Below are 17,602 nucleotides of genomic sequence, written 5' to 3' on the forward strand. Positions count from 1 at the left end.
GCCAATTCCTCCTGAGATCAATTACGCTTGGTGTCGTGGTGATCTATTAGTTGTTGGATCGTATGAAGAATGTATGATTGAGATTCAAGGATATCACCAGAAAAGGAAATTAATGAAACTCGAATGAGATAAAAACTGAGCACAAAAGTATAAGGAATAATCAGCCAGAGATTCTGATCAAGAAGACAACCTGTTTATGAAAAGAAAATCAAATACAGTCAAACCGGAAAAGCTTGACCGATTTTGCCCGCAAAACTCAAGCAAATTGGCAGGGAATTGGTGGCAAGCTTTTCCGGTTTGACTGTACCAAAATATAATTAACTTGATAGAGAGAAAACAAACGCAATGCCAACAAGTGGTCCATTCACATTGTGTATCAGATTATGAAGTTATTGACGAATTCGGAATTTGATTATTAATAAACTATAATCTTTAATTCCTCAATTGAATTTGTAGAGATTTCACAAAGACACCTTTTTGCAAGAGGATGTCCCGACTGTCCTACATCAAGACATTGGGATGGCATCCCAAGTCGGGACATCATTGAGATGACCTTGAGGTGGGACATCCTCATGTTATCCTTTGGATGCCATGGCGGTGTCCTCAGTTGAAGCACATCTTGGAATGCTCCGTGAGGGGGATATCCGGTGGACGTCTTGCAGGAGAGCGTGTCAGGATGTCTTGCCCTCTGCAAACAAAGAGGACATCCTGAATATATCCGAGTGTCCTTGTGGTGTAGCCATCACTCTAACTTAACTAACATACCGAAAGATTAAGCTTGAACATGAAAGAGAGAATTATCAAACAACATATGTAAGACTATGTTATAATTAGGACCCATCACAAGAGTTATTGTGATCTCTTACTTCAAGGTAATGTACACTGTGTTGTATACCAAAAGCTGAAAGTGGAACCAACAATGAAATCTCCTCTGATATGCTTTCTGCCTGCATCTACAAGACAGGCTATTTTGAACCGCATCACTCACTGAGATCACCGTGAGTCGTGACTGTAAAATTTCTAAGCTTCTTGATGCAACACATCTTGATCTGTGGTAGAGCCAGGAACTGACAGATAGCATTATGGATCTATGCTCAAGGTGGCATTGGAAATCATTTTTGGCCATTTGATAGAGGGGAAACCTTTCACGGATCAGACATATAATATACGTGCCACAAAAACGAAATGAAGCCACAGTTTCTATGTTCTTGCTTATTGGAGTTCCTTGTGTTCCTTCAATGAGCCTATGTTGATGGGAGATCATATTAGTTAGAGTAAGCTCTTTCAACCACGAGAATGAATCATAACTTAAGATAGATGAATATAATAAGCCCGTCAGTTCACAGCCATTTGACCATCACTTGATATAACCCTCTATTTTCTCGCCCCTCATCAAAGTCCTTTTCAACCCTCATTGTTTCCATAATATTCAAAGACAGCTTACGATCTAAACCCCGAGTCTCTTAGAGTATTTGACTATGTAGTTTAAACTTTCTCTGAGCTGTTTATGAGACCACAGGTTTAGACTTGAGTGCTCAAGTTCTTGTACATGTAACTTCTTTGATGATTAATGATTTTGTTTGAGCACTTTGAATTGGGGTTTTCCTGTAAATCTTGAACAGACTTCAATGGTGGTAGTACTCGATGATTTGAAAAATCAGATAATGATGCTCGTTTTGATCAATTAATCTGAACTTCATCCAGTCATGTTGGAAGTAGGTCTTGTGAAATCCGAGAAGTTGATGTGTCCTGCGAGAATCAGATTAGTTTGATTTGAATTCCTCCCAGTCAAGATCACATATGTACCATGAATCGATTTTGAAAGAAAGGTGGGTTGAGGTTCTGATTGGTTTAGCTGATCATCTTATCTTCACAAACCAGATTTATCAAGAAAAAAAGGAAGATGTTTCAAAAAAAAAATTGGATTTAATTTTTACATCAGTAGAGTTCAAGTCTCAAGATGATCAAGTAAAAGTTCAAAAGTATGGGTTTTGCAGTAGGAGAACCGGTTTGAAACCATGTTCTAATCCATACAAGAGATATGCTTATACCCAATTCACTTTCTTAAACCAAACTTTTTTGGTTTCCAAAATCCAAACAACAACCCATCAAATCCACCTCACACTTCATACTTTTCAACTTCAAAGTTCAAACACATCAGAAACCAACCAACCAACCAACCGAAAAGAAGAAGGCAAAAACAAGATGAAAACTAAAAGAACAAAAGCTAATAGAAGAACTATGCAAATTTATAATACTGTATTTAGTTTTAGAGAACCTTATCAAGTGATTGGTAAGACTTTTTCTTTTCTTTCTTTATCTTAATTCAGACACATCAATTTCAATCAAAGATTTAATAACTGATTTATCTTTTTCTTTTTTTTGATTGATTGATTGATTGATTGATTGATTGATATATAGTTGATGCAGATTTTATGATTACTGTGATGACTCAAAAAATCGATTTGGTTTCTAGATTAGAATCTGTTCTAGGAGGAAAAGTTAAACCAAGTAAGTTTCGACTTCTATAAACTGCCTATCCCAAACCTACTGAAAACCCGAAACCTTGACCAAACTTCTAGTGATTACCCAATGTACAATTTCACATTTAATCAATCTAGCCAAAGAAGGTAACCAAATCGCACAAGAAGCAGTCAATCAATCCAGATCCATATGTGAAAGAAGGAAATGTAATCATTGGAAAACCAAAGAAAGTTCAATAAAATGTATTGAAGGAATCATTGGTTTTAAAGAAAACAAATTAAGATATTTGATTGCTACACAAGATTTTGAGTTTCGGACTTTTTTAAGAAAGAATGTGATTGGGGTTCCGATCCTTTATCTTAATAAATCGGGTTTACTTTTGTTGGAAGATGAAGGTCCTGCTAGTGAACTTAAAAGACAAGAGGTCAGTTTCTCTTTCTTATTTTCTTGTTGGATTTGAGAGCTTGTTTTTGGGGGTTTAAAGTTTGATTTTGATGAATGGTTTTCTTTGGTTTCTTTATAGATCGAAAATCAAAAACTACATATTCCAAAAGAAGAATTAGAACTACTTCAATCCTCCAACTCCAATCCAACCACAAACCTCCAAATCATCAATACCAACCAACCCAATTCATCTTTAACAAATCCAGAAACCACTACTATTACAAGTAAATCAAATGAAAGATTAGAAAAGAAACTAAAGAAAACTAAAAAGAAAAAAGAACCTAATCCATTAAGTATTAAAAAGAAATCAAAGAAACCGATGAGTAGTCTTACAAAAAAGTTTAAGGATTCAAGTTTAGTTAAACCTAACAGGTTTAAAGAAGAAAAGAAAGAAGAAATTCAAAAATCTAAAAGGAAACGAAATCATTCTAAAACTAAAAAATCAAACTCGATTGAAAATTGAATTATCTTTTATGAAGATCATTTTGCAAACTTGAGTTTTTTTTTCTATGCTTTGGATTCATCTTTGTATTTGTATAGTTAGATATTTGAAAATTCATACTTAATCTTAACCAACATTGATTTTTTTTAGAAATTCATAATCTTATTTATGATTTATCAACAAAGAGAAACCCAAAAAATCTAAACCCAATTTGATTTCCAATAAATGAAAAAATGATCTTCAAATTTCATTTAAAGCAACCAAAGTCTTTTAGTTGATCATAAACTTATTTGAGACATTTTTCAAGATTCAAAAACTTGAATTTGATAAAACCAAAACCAATGTAATCATTTATTTTCTTTCAATTCTTTCCAGTCGGTTTACATCCTTTTCTTTTCTTTGCTTTTCTTACCTTTTGATTCATAATTTTGATCAAATTAAATTTGACTTTTTTAAAAGTAACATTTACTTTCCTTTTCTCAAAGAAAAGGATTCATCTTTTCTTCATATACACTAAGAATCGGTTTTTGTTTGTTACTATGCAATTTTCACATCTGTCAAATTTCAGAACACTAACACACACACACAAAAACAAAACAAATGTCACTTTTTTTCCCATGAAATCATCATTTTTCTTTCCTAATTTTTCTCTTTACAAACTTTTTGAAACAATCAACAACATGTTCATCTGTTTCTTCCCTTTAATCTTCCTTAATTGATCAAGTTCATCTTATACTTTGATCTCTTCATTTCATTTCGTTTTGTTTGTTCTTCTTCTCTCATTCATCATCATCATCATCATCATCATCATCATCATGCAATTCAATTCAATTTCCAACCAAACTCTCTTCTCATCTTGAATTTCAAAACCTCTTCAAAGATTCCTTTTGATACTTATTAAAATACCTACCAAAAAGAAACGAAAGATCAACCAACCCTTCCCTCCACAAAAACTTGACAACCGACGAAAACCCGACTTACTTCTTTGCCCCAAACCCAACCAATCCAATCAATCCAAGTAAAGTGCCCCACTTAATAATCCAAGCAAAAACCGTCAGGATCTGAGCACCTAAGCCCATCCTACCCGATCCGATCCCACCACCCGATCGGTTCCCTTCGTCATGGTTTGACCAAGCTGGTTTCTTTTTAGATGGGTTGTTTAAATCTTCTGGTGGATGATAAACGATTCCGGTAGACGAAACTGAGACTATGTCATGTGCGTCTGTTCCGAGGAAAATCATATATCAACTTCACTTTCAGAGGGTTTTTCTGGAGGGTAAGGGTAAGGGAGGGCAGGGTTTGGATCACGTACCACTTACTTCCCCTGTATGAGCTGTGAAACCTAGGATAGGTTTATCAGGTAACGAATAATTTTCAATCGTAAAACAATGATTCCATTCATCCCATTTCTCATGATGAACCAAAACCTAAACCGACGGCCGTCAAACCAAACCAAACGAATCAGTTTGTGTGTTTTCTTAGAGAAAGAGAGAAGAGATGGATGATTACTTCTAAGAATTTAGATTGAACATAACTGATCCTTAATTTACTGGCCACATCTGATCTTCTGATTGATAAAGAACATGCACCGGATTCTTGACCGTCTCCATCTTTTCTTACATCATAACTCATATATCCATTATTCGTCATTCCTATGATTCTTGGAAACGAATACTAGAAAAACATCCAAAACCAAAACCAAAACCATAACAAAACAGAAACAAAAACAAAAACAGAGACGGGGTTCGGTTAGGTGTAGGAAAGGGTTTGGGAGGAAGAGAAGGAAAGACGTACGGAGTGACGAGAGTTTGGAAAAGTATCTATAAAGATCCCTAAACCAGTCCAATGATCTACAACCAAAAAGACCCACCAAGAACAATCAAGATCGAGAACCAGAAAAGCAAGTAGAAAGGAAAAGAAAAAAAAATGTGATTATGTATGTTATGTACCAGCAGCACCAAAGACAGGACCGAGATGAGTAGAAGATTGAGTTAACCAAATAGCCATTCCATCACCAAAGACAGTAGAAGATTTTCCATCGATTTTAAATTCGATTTCGATTTGGAAATTCGTTTGTGCTATGGGCTGTCTTGACCATAGGAATCCGGCTTGGGATGATCTGTCTTGGGTTAATCTGATTTGTTTGTTCGTGTCTATGACTGATTATGGTTTTTTTTGGGGGGAATTAGAGTGATTTGGGAATTAGAGTGATTGGTTTTTTGGGTTTGAGAGAAGGGAAGGGATGGGGTTTACTTGTTGAACCTCCGAAATCGAACCATCTGTTTTGTAGATCTGAATCCACGTAAGCTGATATCCAAACAAAAAACAAAGTTAAGTAAAAAATAATGATAATATATATAAGATGATTTGTGAATTGAATGACTTACGAGCATAAATCGAATGACTACGAATCGGAATCGTAGGTTCAGTGATACCTTTAATAAGTCTATTTTTGATATTACCGTTTTCTAAATGTTGAGCTTCTGGTGTATGGTTTATGTTTGAAGATGATGATGAGCTTGTGAATCTGATTAAGGTGATTAGGATTGGAATTGAGATTGATAAGAGTTGAGATTGAGTTGATTTGATCATCTTGGATGGTTTGAGATCGAGAGTGAGAGGAGAGCTGAGGAGAGTTGAGAGTGCTGAGTTGAGAATGCTGAGAGTGAGAATGCTGAGTGGTTAATTGGTGGTTTATTTCTAATTTTTATAGTTTTTTTGGTTTTAATTCTCGATCAACTCAACTCAATCGATCAAATCATCATCATCATCATCATCATCATCAGCATTCTGAGATTTCTTAAAACTTGAGCTTTCTTTTCTTTCTTTAATGCTACAATCTACTGTACACTTTGGATTCTAGAAATCGTGAATGAAAATGAGAAAGTGAGCTACCTACCTAATTGCTGCTGCTAGTTTACCAGATTGTGAACGCAGTTTACCAGTCTAACCTATCTATCTATTTATCGAATCATCACAACTCATACTCTCTTACAACTCAACTTATTACAATTCCTTCAATCAATCAACTAAACCTTCAAAATCTATTACGAATCGTTGAAAGAAATCATCTCAACCATCCATCATTCTTCATTCGAACCTTCACGTTCACATCTTTCTATATATGCGTCAGAAAGACAATTCAAACAGATTATGAAGATTTCTTAAAGTGTTTTACAAGCTCAGTTAAAAAATAAATTAAGGGTACTCAAAGCAAAGTATGTAGCGCTACATACTTTTCGCTACATACTTTTTTTGGCGGGGACAAAGAAAAAAAATATACTTTTGGCCTCGCCTTCCCCGCCAAAAAAAGTACTGTCGTTCCCAAAAAGGTTGCCACATCGACAAAAATTTTTTGTTGAGGTGGTCTGTGCGCGCTGTCAGAATTTGACAAGAGAAGACAGCACAGAACCTCTCTCTCTTTCGAAGCTAAGGGCTTTGAAAGAGAGAGAGGGAACCCTCTTTTTGGAATCCACGACCCAATTCCTCTTCCCCCATTATCCGCCAAACCACCACGCCCGTTTCAAAAATCGATTTTTTAATTTCTTATTTAGGTCATCACTTCGACTCAAAAACAAAACAAAACGTTCGGCTCAACGCGGTTCCTTCATTACAAGACTCGGCTTTAAAACTTGATTGTAAGTCCCCAAAAACTCGGCTGTCAAAATTGAATTTTCACCGTCTTATTTAAGTCTTCACTTCCACTCAAAAAAAACGATAGATCTGCTTAACATGTTCCTCTCGACTCAAAACTCGCTGTTCAAAATCGATCTTTGCCTTTTGTTTTTAGTTCTTCAGATCACTCAAACCACTCGAGCCATCTGCTAAATTGTTTTTTACTTTAGTAGATAGACTGTTAAAATGAAGTCGATCGATCATGCGTTATCTAAAAGAACATGTAATTTTCCTTGTTATACAAAAGTTCAATCGATATTGGATTGTCATTGAAATGAAAATGTGATTTGTCTTGTTTTTAACAATTTTAATCGAACCGTGGTGAACAAAAGCAAACAAGTTTGATGTAATCAGTTGATAAATTGGAAGATGTGTTTCTCCAAGGTTTTGATCAATCGATCGAATGAGTTTTTAAAATCAAACTCGGTCCAATGCTATCAAAGCTTTAAATTTTTTGCTAATAGACTCAAGTCAAACCTGATCTTGTTCTTAAGAAGCTGATCGGGAACTTGGATCACTTCACAAGATAGACAAGACAAAGCATAGACTTATCAAAGCTTTACAACCTTTGATAGACCTAAAGTCAAAGGTGATCTTGGTTTTAAGAAGATGATCGGAAGCTTAAATCGCTTCACAAGATAAACGAGACAAAGCACAGATGGTGCTTTTATGATATCAAAAATTCCAAGAGCTTGTTATGCTTTATTCAAAGAAATTTTACAAAATTGCTTTGTGAGAAGAAAAATGGTAAAGTATTCAGAAAAGGAAGTTGTTTGCTATCGATTCATCATATGGACTTTGTTGTTAAACAAAAAAAGGGAGGTATGTAGCCAAAAAATTGGTCACTCGTTATCACCAAAACTAAAAAAGGTAAGAAAGACATGTTGTTGATTGTTATCAAACAAGAATCCAGGTTATCCAGAATTATTCAAAAAGGAAACAAGCATTTCCTTGTATGTACAACCAACATCAGGAGTAGAAAAACAAAGAACTGTTTTGTAAAAATCTGATCGGTTTGAATGAAAATGAAGACTAATTATCAAAACTCGAGTCGAAGAACTCCTAAGAACTGTTTTGGAAAAATCTGATCGGTTGCAATTAAAATGAAAACTTCTTCAGAGTATTTCTTAAAAGCCATTAGCGATGATGTGGTTTGGCCGATAATGAGGCACTGGTTGGTCAGGAGGAAATGCGAGGATGGATTTGGAGTCGGAATTCAGGCAGCTGAAAAAAGAGGGCTCTCTCTCTGTTGAGGCTATGGAATTCTTTGACAGGGAGATTCTTTTCAGCTCACGTGCTCACTTCTCTTGTCAAATTCTGACAGCGCGCACAGACCACCTCAACAAAATTTTTTTGTCGATGTGGCAACCTTTTTGGGAACGACAGTATATAGCAAAAAGTATGTACACGTACAGTCGTTCTCAGAAATGTTGGAAAAATGCAAAATCTCGAGCTGAGCTCGGGGTCCGTGCGCTGAGCAGGGACACGCAGATACAAACACTGACAAAAACTTTGATTTTGACAGGTATCTCAAGATGAAAATTCGTTTACTTTCCATCATACCTCGATGACCACACACCTATCTTGCCAATGGCCAGGCTAACGGACTGATCTCTTCAGAAAAACGGTGAAAACGTATGATTTCATGGTTAAGGGATTGTAACACGAGTTGAGGATCAGAGGAAGGATGGCATGGAGAGGACACAAGGGAGTTGAGGTTGGTGAAAGGGACACTGATCTCCACTCGACAGCTGCCATGACTTTTCCGTGACACAACCTTCACGTTCACATCTTTCTATATATGCGTCAGAAAGACAATTCAAACAGATTATGAAGATTTCTTAAAGTGTTTTACAAGCTCAGTTAAAAAATAAATTGATGACTTCTTATCATCCTTGCTTACTATGAAAAACTCGTTTGAAAAAATGTTCCGACCTATTGAATCAATGACGATTAGAAGTCGATCTTGAATGTATGCTACAAGATGACAAATTTATGACAGAAAGGAAAAAAACAAGTCAGGTTTTTGAAAAATTACTATACGAATTCACTGGATTCGAATCGTCATGGATTTCTATCTAAACGTTCATCAACTCATCATGATTCATAACTTATCAACCGACATTTCGTATCCTGATTGGTCATCTCATCGAAATCAAATCAAGCTTTGATGAATTCAAATCAAGAAGAAAACCTTGGTGCGTTTCTATATGCACCATCTACTACATACAAAAGATTTCCTTCTTGATGATTCGGTTTTAGAATCTGGTGGGATGATTCGGGTGAGTTGACGGACGGGATACATAACACCGGGGGGGAAGGCGATTTCAAAAAGTTGAACGCCCACCAGCCAGATAGAAAGGCAGGCTTTGTCGTACGCATAGTTACTGTTCTTACTTGAAACCTATTTGATTCTTCTGAACTTTTCTGTACAAAACCATAGAAATAAAAATCAATACAAGTTCAACCTTTCTGTACTTGATGAACTTCAAATCGAAAAGTGGAAAGATGTATGGTATCAAATTTACTAGAAAAAAGAAAAACTCTTGTTCACTTTTGAACCCACATCCCACATCCACAATCCACATCCACGTCCACGTCCACATCCACATCCAAGTGCATGCTATGGAGATACATACGTATGGCACCAAGTATGATAGAATCAGAATGGTAGGAATGAATTGATTGACTTTTTTCTATGTACAACCATACCACACGTATGTAAAGGAGTTTTTTTTGAAAAAATTGTAAGGATCATTTTCAACCACGCCGCCGCCGCCAAAAAAAACCCCTCCTTGATCTTTTCTTCACCCTTTGAAGTATTTACAAGTAGTATTTTATTTTATTTTTTCTTGAAAGCTTTGGTCGGGGTTTTCTTAATTTGTGTAACTACATTTTCGAAACTCTTAATCGTTGTTGGGAAACAAGTAGGAAAATCGACTGGTGTGAGTGTGAGTGTGAAGTGTGAGTAATTTAACTGGTGATTGTTTTTCCCTTTTGACGAGTTACTTGCATAGATAAGTGAGTAAGTTAGATACTAGAATGACTTTTCTTCATCTTCATCATCATTTGTTGTTATAGTTTATTTTCAACTCATTCTTTTTTTCCATTTTCATTACGTATATATATATATGCATACTGACTTGCTATCTGTTTTTTTTCCTTCTTTTTTCTTTTTTTTTCGGTTGGTGTGGTGAGTCATCAAGAAACATCATTCTTAGATTTTCTTTTTCTTTTGGTTCTTGGTCTGAAGGATTTGTTATTGGTAGTACGATAGTGGTGGTTTTTTTTCGAAAAGTGAATAATTCTCTTTGTTAATTATTAAATTATTACTTTTACTTCTTGATTAAAATCAACATCAAAATCAACATCAAAATCAAAGCAAATCAAATCGAAAAAAAAGAAGAAAGAAAAGATTTAAGGAAGAAAAGAAAATTCAGATCAAGTGTTAAGGAAACCAAATTGAATAAGTTTTGATTATCTTATCATCAAAGAACTTATCCGGATCGATCTTTTGGGTTTTATATATACAAATCTATATCTATCTATATTTACACATACCAAGAAGATCAAATGACATCACCTATCTTAAATACGTTACCTTCTATAGGTGATATTCTGGCTCTTTTACCTCCAGGTGGGAATCCTTATTCGTTTGGATTAGAATTAGTTGAATCAAGGTTAGTATACTGTCTGTTTGTTTGTTATAAATTCGTCACTTTTTTATAGAATCTTTTCAAATTTTCTAACTAATATTTTTTTTCTTTTTTCTTTTGGTATGGAATTCAAAAAGTGCATTTCCATCGGTTGAAAAGAAAACTTATCAAATCTTAATAGGTCTTTCGATCATTCATGCTTGTACAATCTTATTTTGTGGAACAGTGATAAGTATTCCATGTTGGAGAAAACATGAAGAATCTAAATCCAATTATAAAGCTCGAGGTAGAAGTAGAAGTAGAGGTGGAGGGGGAGGTGAAGGTGAAGGTCAAAGGATGATTTGGTTACTTAAAAAGTTTTATATTACTGAAAGTGAGTGTTGAGAAAAAAAAACTTGATTGATGACTTTTCGGTTTTGATTTAGTATATGAAAAATAATTTATTGATGGATAATTCTTTTTTTTCTTTTTCGTGATTTCGTTTGGTTTGAGTATAGGTAAAAAAACTTATTGGATTCCAAATACATGTAAGCTCTTTTCTTTCCTCACAACCTCATCCATTCATCTCTTTTTAAAGATGATCTTATAAATCAAAAGACTAATTTTATTTTCTTTTTCGATGATTTGATTTTGAAATAAATAGCTTTAGCCGTTGCGATTTGTCAATTATTAACTAGTTGTTTTTGTGAAATTTATACTTATGTTGATTATGCTTCATTAAAATCACCTGAATTTGCTGGAAAAATGTCATTAGGAATTTGGTAAGTCAAAAAAAAGAAGAAAGAAAAAACTTGAATAAAAAAAACCCTAAAAACTTGAAAAAAATAAGACTAATGTGTTTTTTTTTTCTTTCGGGTTGATAAAAAGTGTACAATTCATGTGGTTGTTTAACTTTTATAGTTATTTTGTTACATCTTGGGGGGCTTTAAATACTTGGTCAGTTTCTGTTTCTTTAACTAGATTCTTGAATTACGAAGCCAGGAAGAATGGATGATGTTGAAGCTTACATTTAAAGTTTCTTTTTATCAGTCTTTGTTTACCTCATCCATCTTCAGTCTTAACCAAACGAGTGATCTCTCAACCGATGATCCTATACATCTTCTGTACTGGAGTACCAATCCTAGTGACCATCATCACTTTAACCTGGAGTATTATCTTGGCTATTGCCTATCGAAAAGAAATCGATCATATCACTTTAGTTAGAGATTTACTTAGTAATGCTTCTAAGAATTGGGAAGCTAAAGTGATACCTGATCCAGATGAGTTTATTAAGATCGTAATGGCTGGTGATGAGCTTTTGAAATCTACTGCTCATTTGATTAATTGTCTTAAATGGAACTCCTTTACTTGGGCTTTTCTTTGGACGATTACTGGGATCGTAAGTTTGAATTGTTTTTCTTTACAATATTGAAATTATACATCTTCTCTTTTTCTTTGACTGATTTTTGGTTTGCTTTGTCGGATTCTTCGTTTGTTTTGAATCATAGTTTTATACTAATTCAGTTTGGCCATTAGTTAAACTTATGAAATCTTGTTCAAATCGAATGAGACATATAAGAGTTGTAAGAGTAGGAGACCATCCTAATCTGATCACACCATCACAACCATCCAGTTTAATTCCAAATTATGAAGCTCCAATTAATCATCAAAGTATTAAAGGTGTTGGAAAAGCTTTAAGAAGAGCTTATAGTTCGTCTCAAATTCTTTTAAATCCTTTTTTCTTTTTCCTTTTGACTTTGACTTTGAACTGAATTTGAAATTTCTTTGGGGTTTGATTTTGGTTAGTTTTTTTGGTTTGTCATTGTACTGTGATGACTATCTCAGTGGTTTATACTATCTTGGTTTGTCTTATTATTGGAACTCATACTGAAAAAGTGATTGTAGTGTAAGTCAAACTTCATTTAGTTTCTTTTTTTAAATCTTCAATTTTCGTTTATAATCAATTTATTCACTTTTTCTTTGGGGTGGTCTATGGTTTGTTTATAGGGCTCGTTGGCGTTCACTTGGGTCTTGGCTTTATCTTGTTAGTGGTGGGTTTTCGGCCATTGCAATGTTATTCCAGAGTGTAAGTTTCCGATTCTTTCAAAAAAACACATTCGAAATCTTTAATCTCATTTACATTTAAACTGATGATAATGATGATGATTTATTTTTGACAGTGGCGTTCATATACTGAGACAGATGTTAACAAATCCAGTTCAACTTGTATCTCAACCTCATCCATCACAAGTATAGATCTATACCATAAACTTTCATATAAACTAGGACGTAGACAGACGACGACAAGTAGTAGAAGTACAAGAACTGAATCGAGCTATTCGACTAGTTCATCAAATCATCAGATCAAAGAAATCGAACCGGTTCTTAAAGATCTTAGATGGAGTGATGAGATTTTGATTATTAGGAATCCAAAGATCTTTAAAAACGATCATGATTTAGAAATCCTTAAAGAAGATTTGGATCTTGCTAGTACTGAAGATCATCATGATGATTCGTTTAAAAGTTTATCTCCTTTAATTTCAATTTCGAATTTTAATAGGTAAAACTTGAATCACATAAACTTTTCGGATTGACTTGTTTACCTCCTTTCTTTTTCTTTCTTTCCTTTGAACATATATATACACAGACTCTCTCTCTCTTTCTCTCTTTATTTTTCTTCTTCTTTATAAGTGTATGAGTTTTTGGGATCTTGTGCTTATTTTTTTGGGGGTTCACTTATGATTATTTTTTTGGATCGTTTGTTACTATTTATTTGACTTGAAGATAATTAATCTTTTTTGGATTTCTTTGTTTGTGATTACTTTTTTAATTTATCTTTCTGTAATCTGTCTTTTGTTGTTTGTTTTGTTTTTTGTTTTTTGTTTTTTGTTTTTTGTTTTTTGTATGGGGTGATTCGAATAAATTGAAGTGTTTATAATTCTTTAGCAGGTTTTTTTTCCTAAATCTAGTGTTTCTTTTCTTTTCTTTTTGCAAAGCTTTTTTTTTACCAATTTTTTCAATACTAATTTTCGAATGAATGATTTATAGTAATTGAAGTTCAATGATTTCCTACTTTTGAAATTATTTTAAATATCTTTTTCTGATATTTGTAATTCAGTGAAACAAATTTGAATGAAGAGATTAAACATTAAAGAATACAATGGTAGTTCACAAGTTGTAGAAAATTAGAATTCCAAGGACTTAAAAACAAGTTCATCATCTTGAGAACTGTAGATATATGGCCCAAGTCTCTTGCATCTGAAGTCAAAAAAATAGATTATTGGAATGCTGTGTTAAAAAATGGACATGGATATGTACCACTTGAGAATGTAGTCTATCAGCCAGTACAGTCCAAACTGTAATTTCAAAGTTCAATTTGTCTGGCTCCGTTGGGGTGCATTTAGCACACAAAGGGTGTTTGCAATCTCTCAATTACAGCTCTATCTTGATTTCCTGCCCATTGTTCTGATTGCAGGTCTAACCTAATTATGTTTAGGTCCTTTTTGTTTTATTCCTTTTAATATTAAATCCCATTTCATTTCTGCATTCTACTCTTTTTTTATAAAACTACTTCTTCATGGTGCTTTTATGTGTCTCTGATTTTGAAAGTAAGTTGCATTTCAAGTCACTGTTGCCTCAACTTTCCACTTCCTGTAGTGTGCCTGTTGAGCTAGCTTATAAAAAGCTGTCTTTTTGCCATCATTTTGGTGGTAATATCATCCACACAGCCTGTCTACAACCTATCAATTCTCCAATCTTGGATATTTAATCATCCTACAATGTCTATGAAGTGGTTAGTCATCCTCAAAAATTAGTTTTTGTATGTTCATGCCATATTTGCACACCACTGATGGATCCTGTGCCAAATTCGGCCCCTAGCAGCCCAAATTCGGCCTAGCCCAAATTTCGCCCTTGACCGCCGGATAGCTGCCTGGCTGACGCCTCATTTGTGGCGTCCTAGATGAGCCCCGTCGGCCAAAGGCCAGTCCGCAATCAGCGGTCTGCGCGGCCACCACCTTTGTCAGCCCTGAGTACTCAATCATAGCACCAAAGGCTGACACACGATAATAGGAAAAGCTTTAAAAACAATAATCACAACCCAGAGTCAGTGTCAAGATTCAACTTACATATGAATTGACATATGTAACAAGTGTAAAACATATGTGGAGGACTGTGTATGTATACAACTTTTATACTAGGGGGTGTCAAGTTTGATTTTTTATAACAAAAAAAACTATGAAACGGCTAAGTTTGTATGTTATAACTCAAAAAAAACTTAGCCGTGGTTGTTTAATAACTGCTAAACCATGATTGAGGTTTTTTTACATTTTGGCCTCGATCATCCACCTGGTGAGGTGAAAACTGCTGGTAAAAGGATGCAAGGTTGTCCTGGCATCCACTATTAAGCCCACTGTGTCTCAGAGCGAATCGGTCAAGGCGAGCTCTTTGATCAAATGTTGTAAGCATAAATTGTTTACGTTTTACGCAAACGGGATACATAAATCCTCTCCCGTTTGCATAAAATTTGTGTAAATTTATGCTACAGCGGGAGAGAATTTTTACGGTAAAAACCGTAAAAAAACAAACTTGACACCCCCTACTTCCTAAGATTACATACATCTCACAGCTGTAACATGTATGAAACTAAGTAGAAAGATTTATAAATTATATGTAATAGAACCTAACCTTGGAACCACAAAGTTTAATGCTCATAGGATTTTCAAACTTCAGACTACAAAAACTCTGAATATGCAAACTTTGCAATCATGATGACATTATGATTTAATACTTTTCATTTACCCAATGAAATCCTCATCACCAACTAGATTAGCTTTCAGTAAGGTGAAATTTACTACCTTATTTGTGATTTTGTTACATTGTTCTTGTGGTTCTCAATTCCTTCCATTATTGTTACTATTCCTGAACACAGTATATTCATAGTCGTTGATTACCATTTGTAGAGTCAAACTATTCAGGAGACAAATAGTCCTTAAGTGCTGCTTGATCTGATTGGGATTTGGTCAGATCAAGGAACTTTGAGGGCACATTTGGTACAGCTTACAAAATTTTGTATGTACCTTTTAAAAGGTACAAACTTTCCGACCCCAGAAAGTTGATTTTTGTTTTAAGTTGACTTTTTGATGAAAGTCAACTTAAAAGTCCATAAAAGGTGAATTTTGTTTGGCAGCCAAAATCTGGTTGACCGTTCCAAATCTTCAAGGGTCACTTTTTCTCACTTTCACTTTTCTTTGTTTCATCTCTAGTTCCAGAACCACCAACCAATTTTTTACCTTTTTTACTAGCACTTTTCTCGTCTAGAGATTCAATCGATTCCGAAAAACTTCACAAAAAATCATAAACGGTGTTTGCCTTGCAAATCCAAATATGTTGAACTACTTTTCTAGGTGTTTTAATGACATTGGATTATATTGTTTCTGTATCGTGACTTTTGGTTGTGGTGTTTGAAGATGAGAGATTGAATTGACTATCAACAGTGCTAATGGACAATCATGTTGAATCACTTCAAAGATAGAAGGGGGGTATGGTAGATGCAACATGTGCGATTTGAAAACAACAAGTGAGTGAATCCAGATTTCTTTTGACAACGATGTTGATGTGAATTGAAGTGCGGACAGGGGGGTATGGAAGATGGGACTTGTAGATTTTCAAAAACAAGAAAAGTGATCGGGATGTTGGGTCAAATAAGTAGTGTATTGGAAAATAAGGAGCTCTTTGGCTCTTTATTATAAGTAGCAAAATAAGCTACTTATGGGTCCCATAAGTAGCTTTGAAAAGTTTTGAAATTCCGGTGCCAAATGGACTTTTTGAAATTTGACTTATGAAAGTCAAATTTTGACATAAGTAGCTTAAATTAAGCTCTACCAAATGTGCCCTAAACCTGTGTAGTACCTCTTTTAGTCAGATTTAAAAAAGATAATTGATCAAGGGAAGTTACTGAAGAACCAGTTTGCAGTTTTGACCAAAATACTAGTAGAAATTTACTCCCAAATCCCTTGAAAACCCATTCTTTAAAGGTCCTCTAACTGCAGTCTTACAACCCTGTTTTTCCGTCCTTAAACTTTGTAGCATATAAGCCCTACAAGTTTATTTCTTTTTTTAGTGATTTACTTTTCTCTGTTGTATGAATTGTAACTTCTCGTTGCAATCTATACATATAACGTGTTAGAAAGATGATAGCTTTGAAAACCACTATAAACATCCTGAAAATAACCCCAAAGGATAGCAGGCTGCTTTTGCTTGTAGATACCAACCATTACAGTGCAATTCATTGATTCTGAAATTCCCTGTACTCAAATATGTGGAAATTCTTGAACAGAAATTGCTGAACAATTTCATAAAACTTGGACAGCTAGGCTTTTGCTGGTAAATTTTGTTGCCTCAAGTTAAAACCTTATTTTGTACCTATATACCAAATTATGAGGTACAACATTAGGTATATTCCAAGCTTGGCAAACATCAGCATTAAACATAGATATATTTGGGGCCAAAAAAACTCTTTTGTTTGCACCAGGAAGGTTCTTGTATGAGGTGAGATAATTTAATAGCCTTTAATGTTGTATTGGTTGAGAAATCAACTGGCTGCCAAATATGTGTAGATTTGCAGTTAGATCAAGAGCATAGAGGCACTGGTGTATATGTGAGAGGTCAGCTACTTCCAGGCTGACTCTTGATTAAGAAGCTGAAGTGCGGATATAGTGATGTAATACCAATGTCTTCACTGGGTACACTCAAGTGTAGACTTCAATTAGTTGACCTCTAAAGAGAGGATTCAATACCAGTGGGATGGCAGTGTGATCCTTCAAAGGAGCTTAATCAAGAGCTCTAATGGTAATAGAGACTGCAGAACTTTACACTTTGATTTCTCAAAGGTTCAACCAGATGCTTTACACTCAACTCAATA

At 34.6% G+C, this 17,602-nt stretch overlaps 3 protein-coding genes across 3 annotated transcripts; 2 read left to right on the top strand and 1 right to left on the bottom strand.

Moving 5' to 3' along the window:
* Positions 1 to 2,111: 2,111 nt before the first annotated feature.
* MELLADRAFT_115493 (uncharacterized protein) lies at positions 2,112 to 3,391 on the top strand (the record flags this gene model as incomplete). Its single annotated transcript, XM_007406022.1, has 4 exons — positions 2,112 to 2,293; positions 2,422 to 2,511; positions 2,583 to 2,908; positions 3,008 to 3,391. 4 exons carry the CDS (start codon positions 2,206 to 2,208, stop codon positions 3,389 to 3,391), a joined length of 888 nt encoding a protein of 295 aa, XP_007406084.1.
* A 512-nt stretch (positions 3,392 to 3,903) lies between these two features.
* MELLADRAFT_47114 (uncharacterized protein) lies at positions 3,904 to 5,991 on the bottom strand (the record flags this gene model as incomplete). The annotated part of the gene is made up of 8 exons (XM_007406069.1): positions 3,904 to 4,276; positions 4,352 to 4,592; positions 4,683 to 4,797; positions 4,880 to 5,044; positions 5,165 to 5,220; positions 5,320 to 5,529; positions 5,624 to 5,677; positions 5,758 to 5,991. 8 exons carry the CDS (start codon positions 5,960 to 5,962, stop codon positions 4,234 to 4,236), a joined length of 1,089 nt encoding a protein of 362 aa, XP_007406131.1.
* A 4,627-nt stretch (positions 5,992 to 10,618) lies between these two features.
* Positions 10,619 to 13,378, top strand: MELLADRAFT_93647 (uncharacterized protein; the record flags this gene model as incomplete). The annotated part of the gene is made up of 11 exons (XM_007406023.1): positions 10,619 to 10,725; positions 10,839 to 11,074; positions 11,199 to 11,228; positions 11,345 to 11,462; positions 11,569 to 11,637; positions 11,704 to 12,079; positions 12,189 to 12,390; positions 12,487 to 12,586; positions 12,688 to 12,766; positions 12,861 to 13,240; positions 13,372 to 13,378. 11 exons carry the CDS (start codon positions 10,619 to 10,621, stop codon positions 13,376 to 13,378), a joined length of 1,704 nt encoding a protein of 567 aa, XP_007406085.1.
* Between the last annotated feature and the right edge of the window lie 4,224 nt (positions 13,379 to 17,602).

This window comes from Melampsora larici-populina, assembly GCF_000204055.1.
Source record: "Melampsora larici-populina 98AG31 unplaced genomic scaffold MELLAscaffold_5, whole genome shotgun sequence".
NCBI lineage: Eukaryota > Fungi > Basidiomycota > Pucciniomycetes > Pucciniales > Melampsoraceae > Melampsora > Melampsora laricis-populina.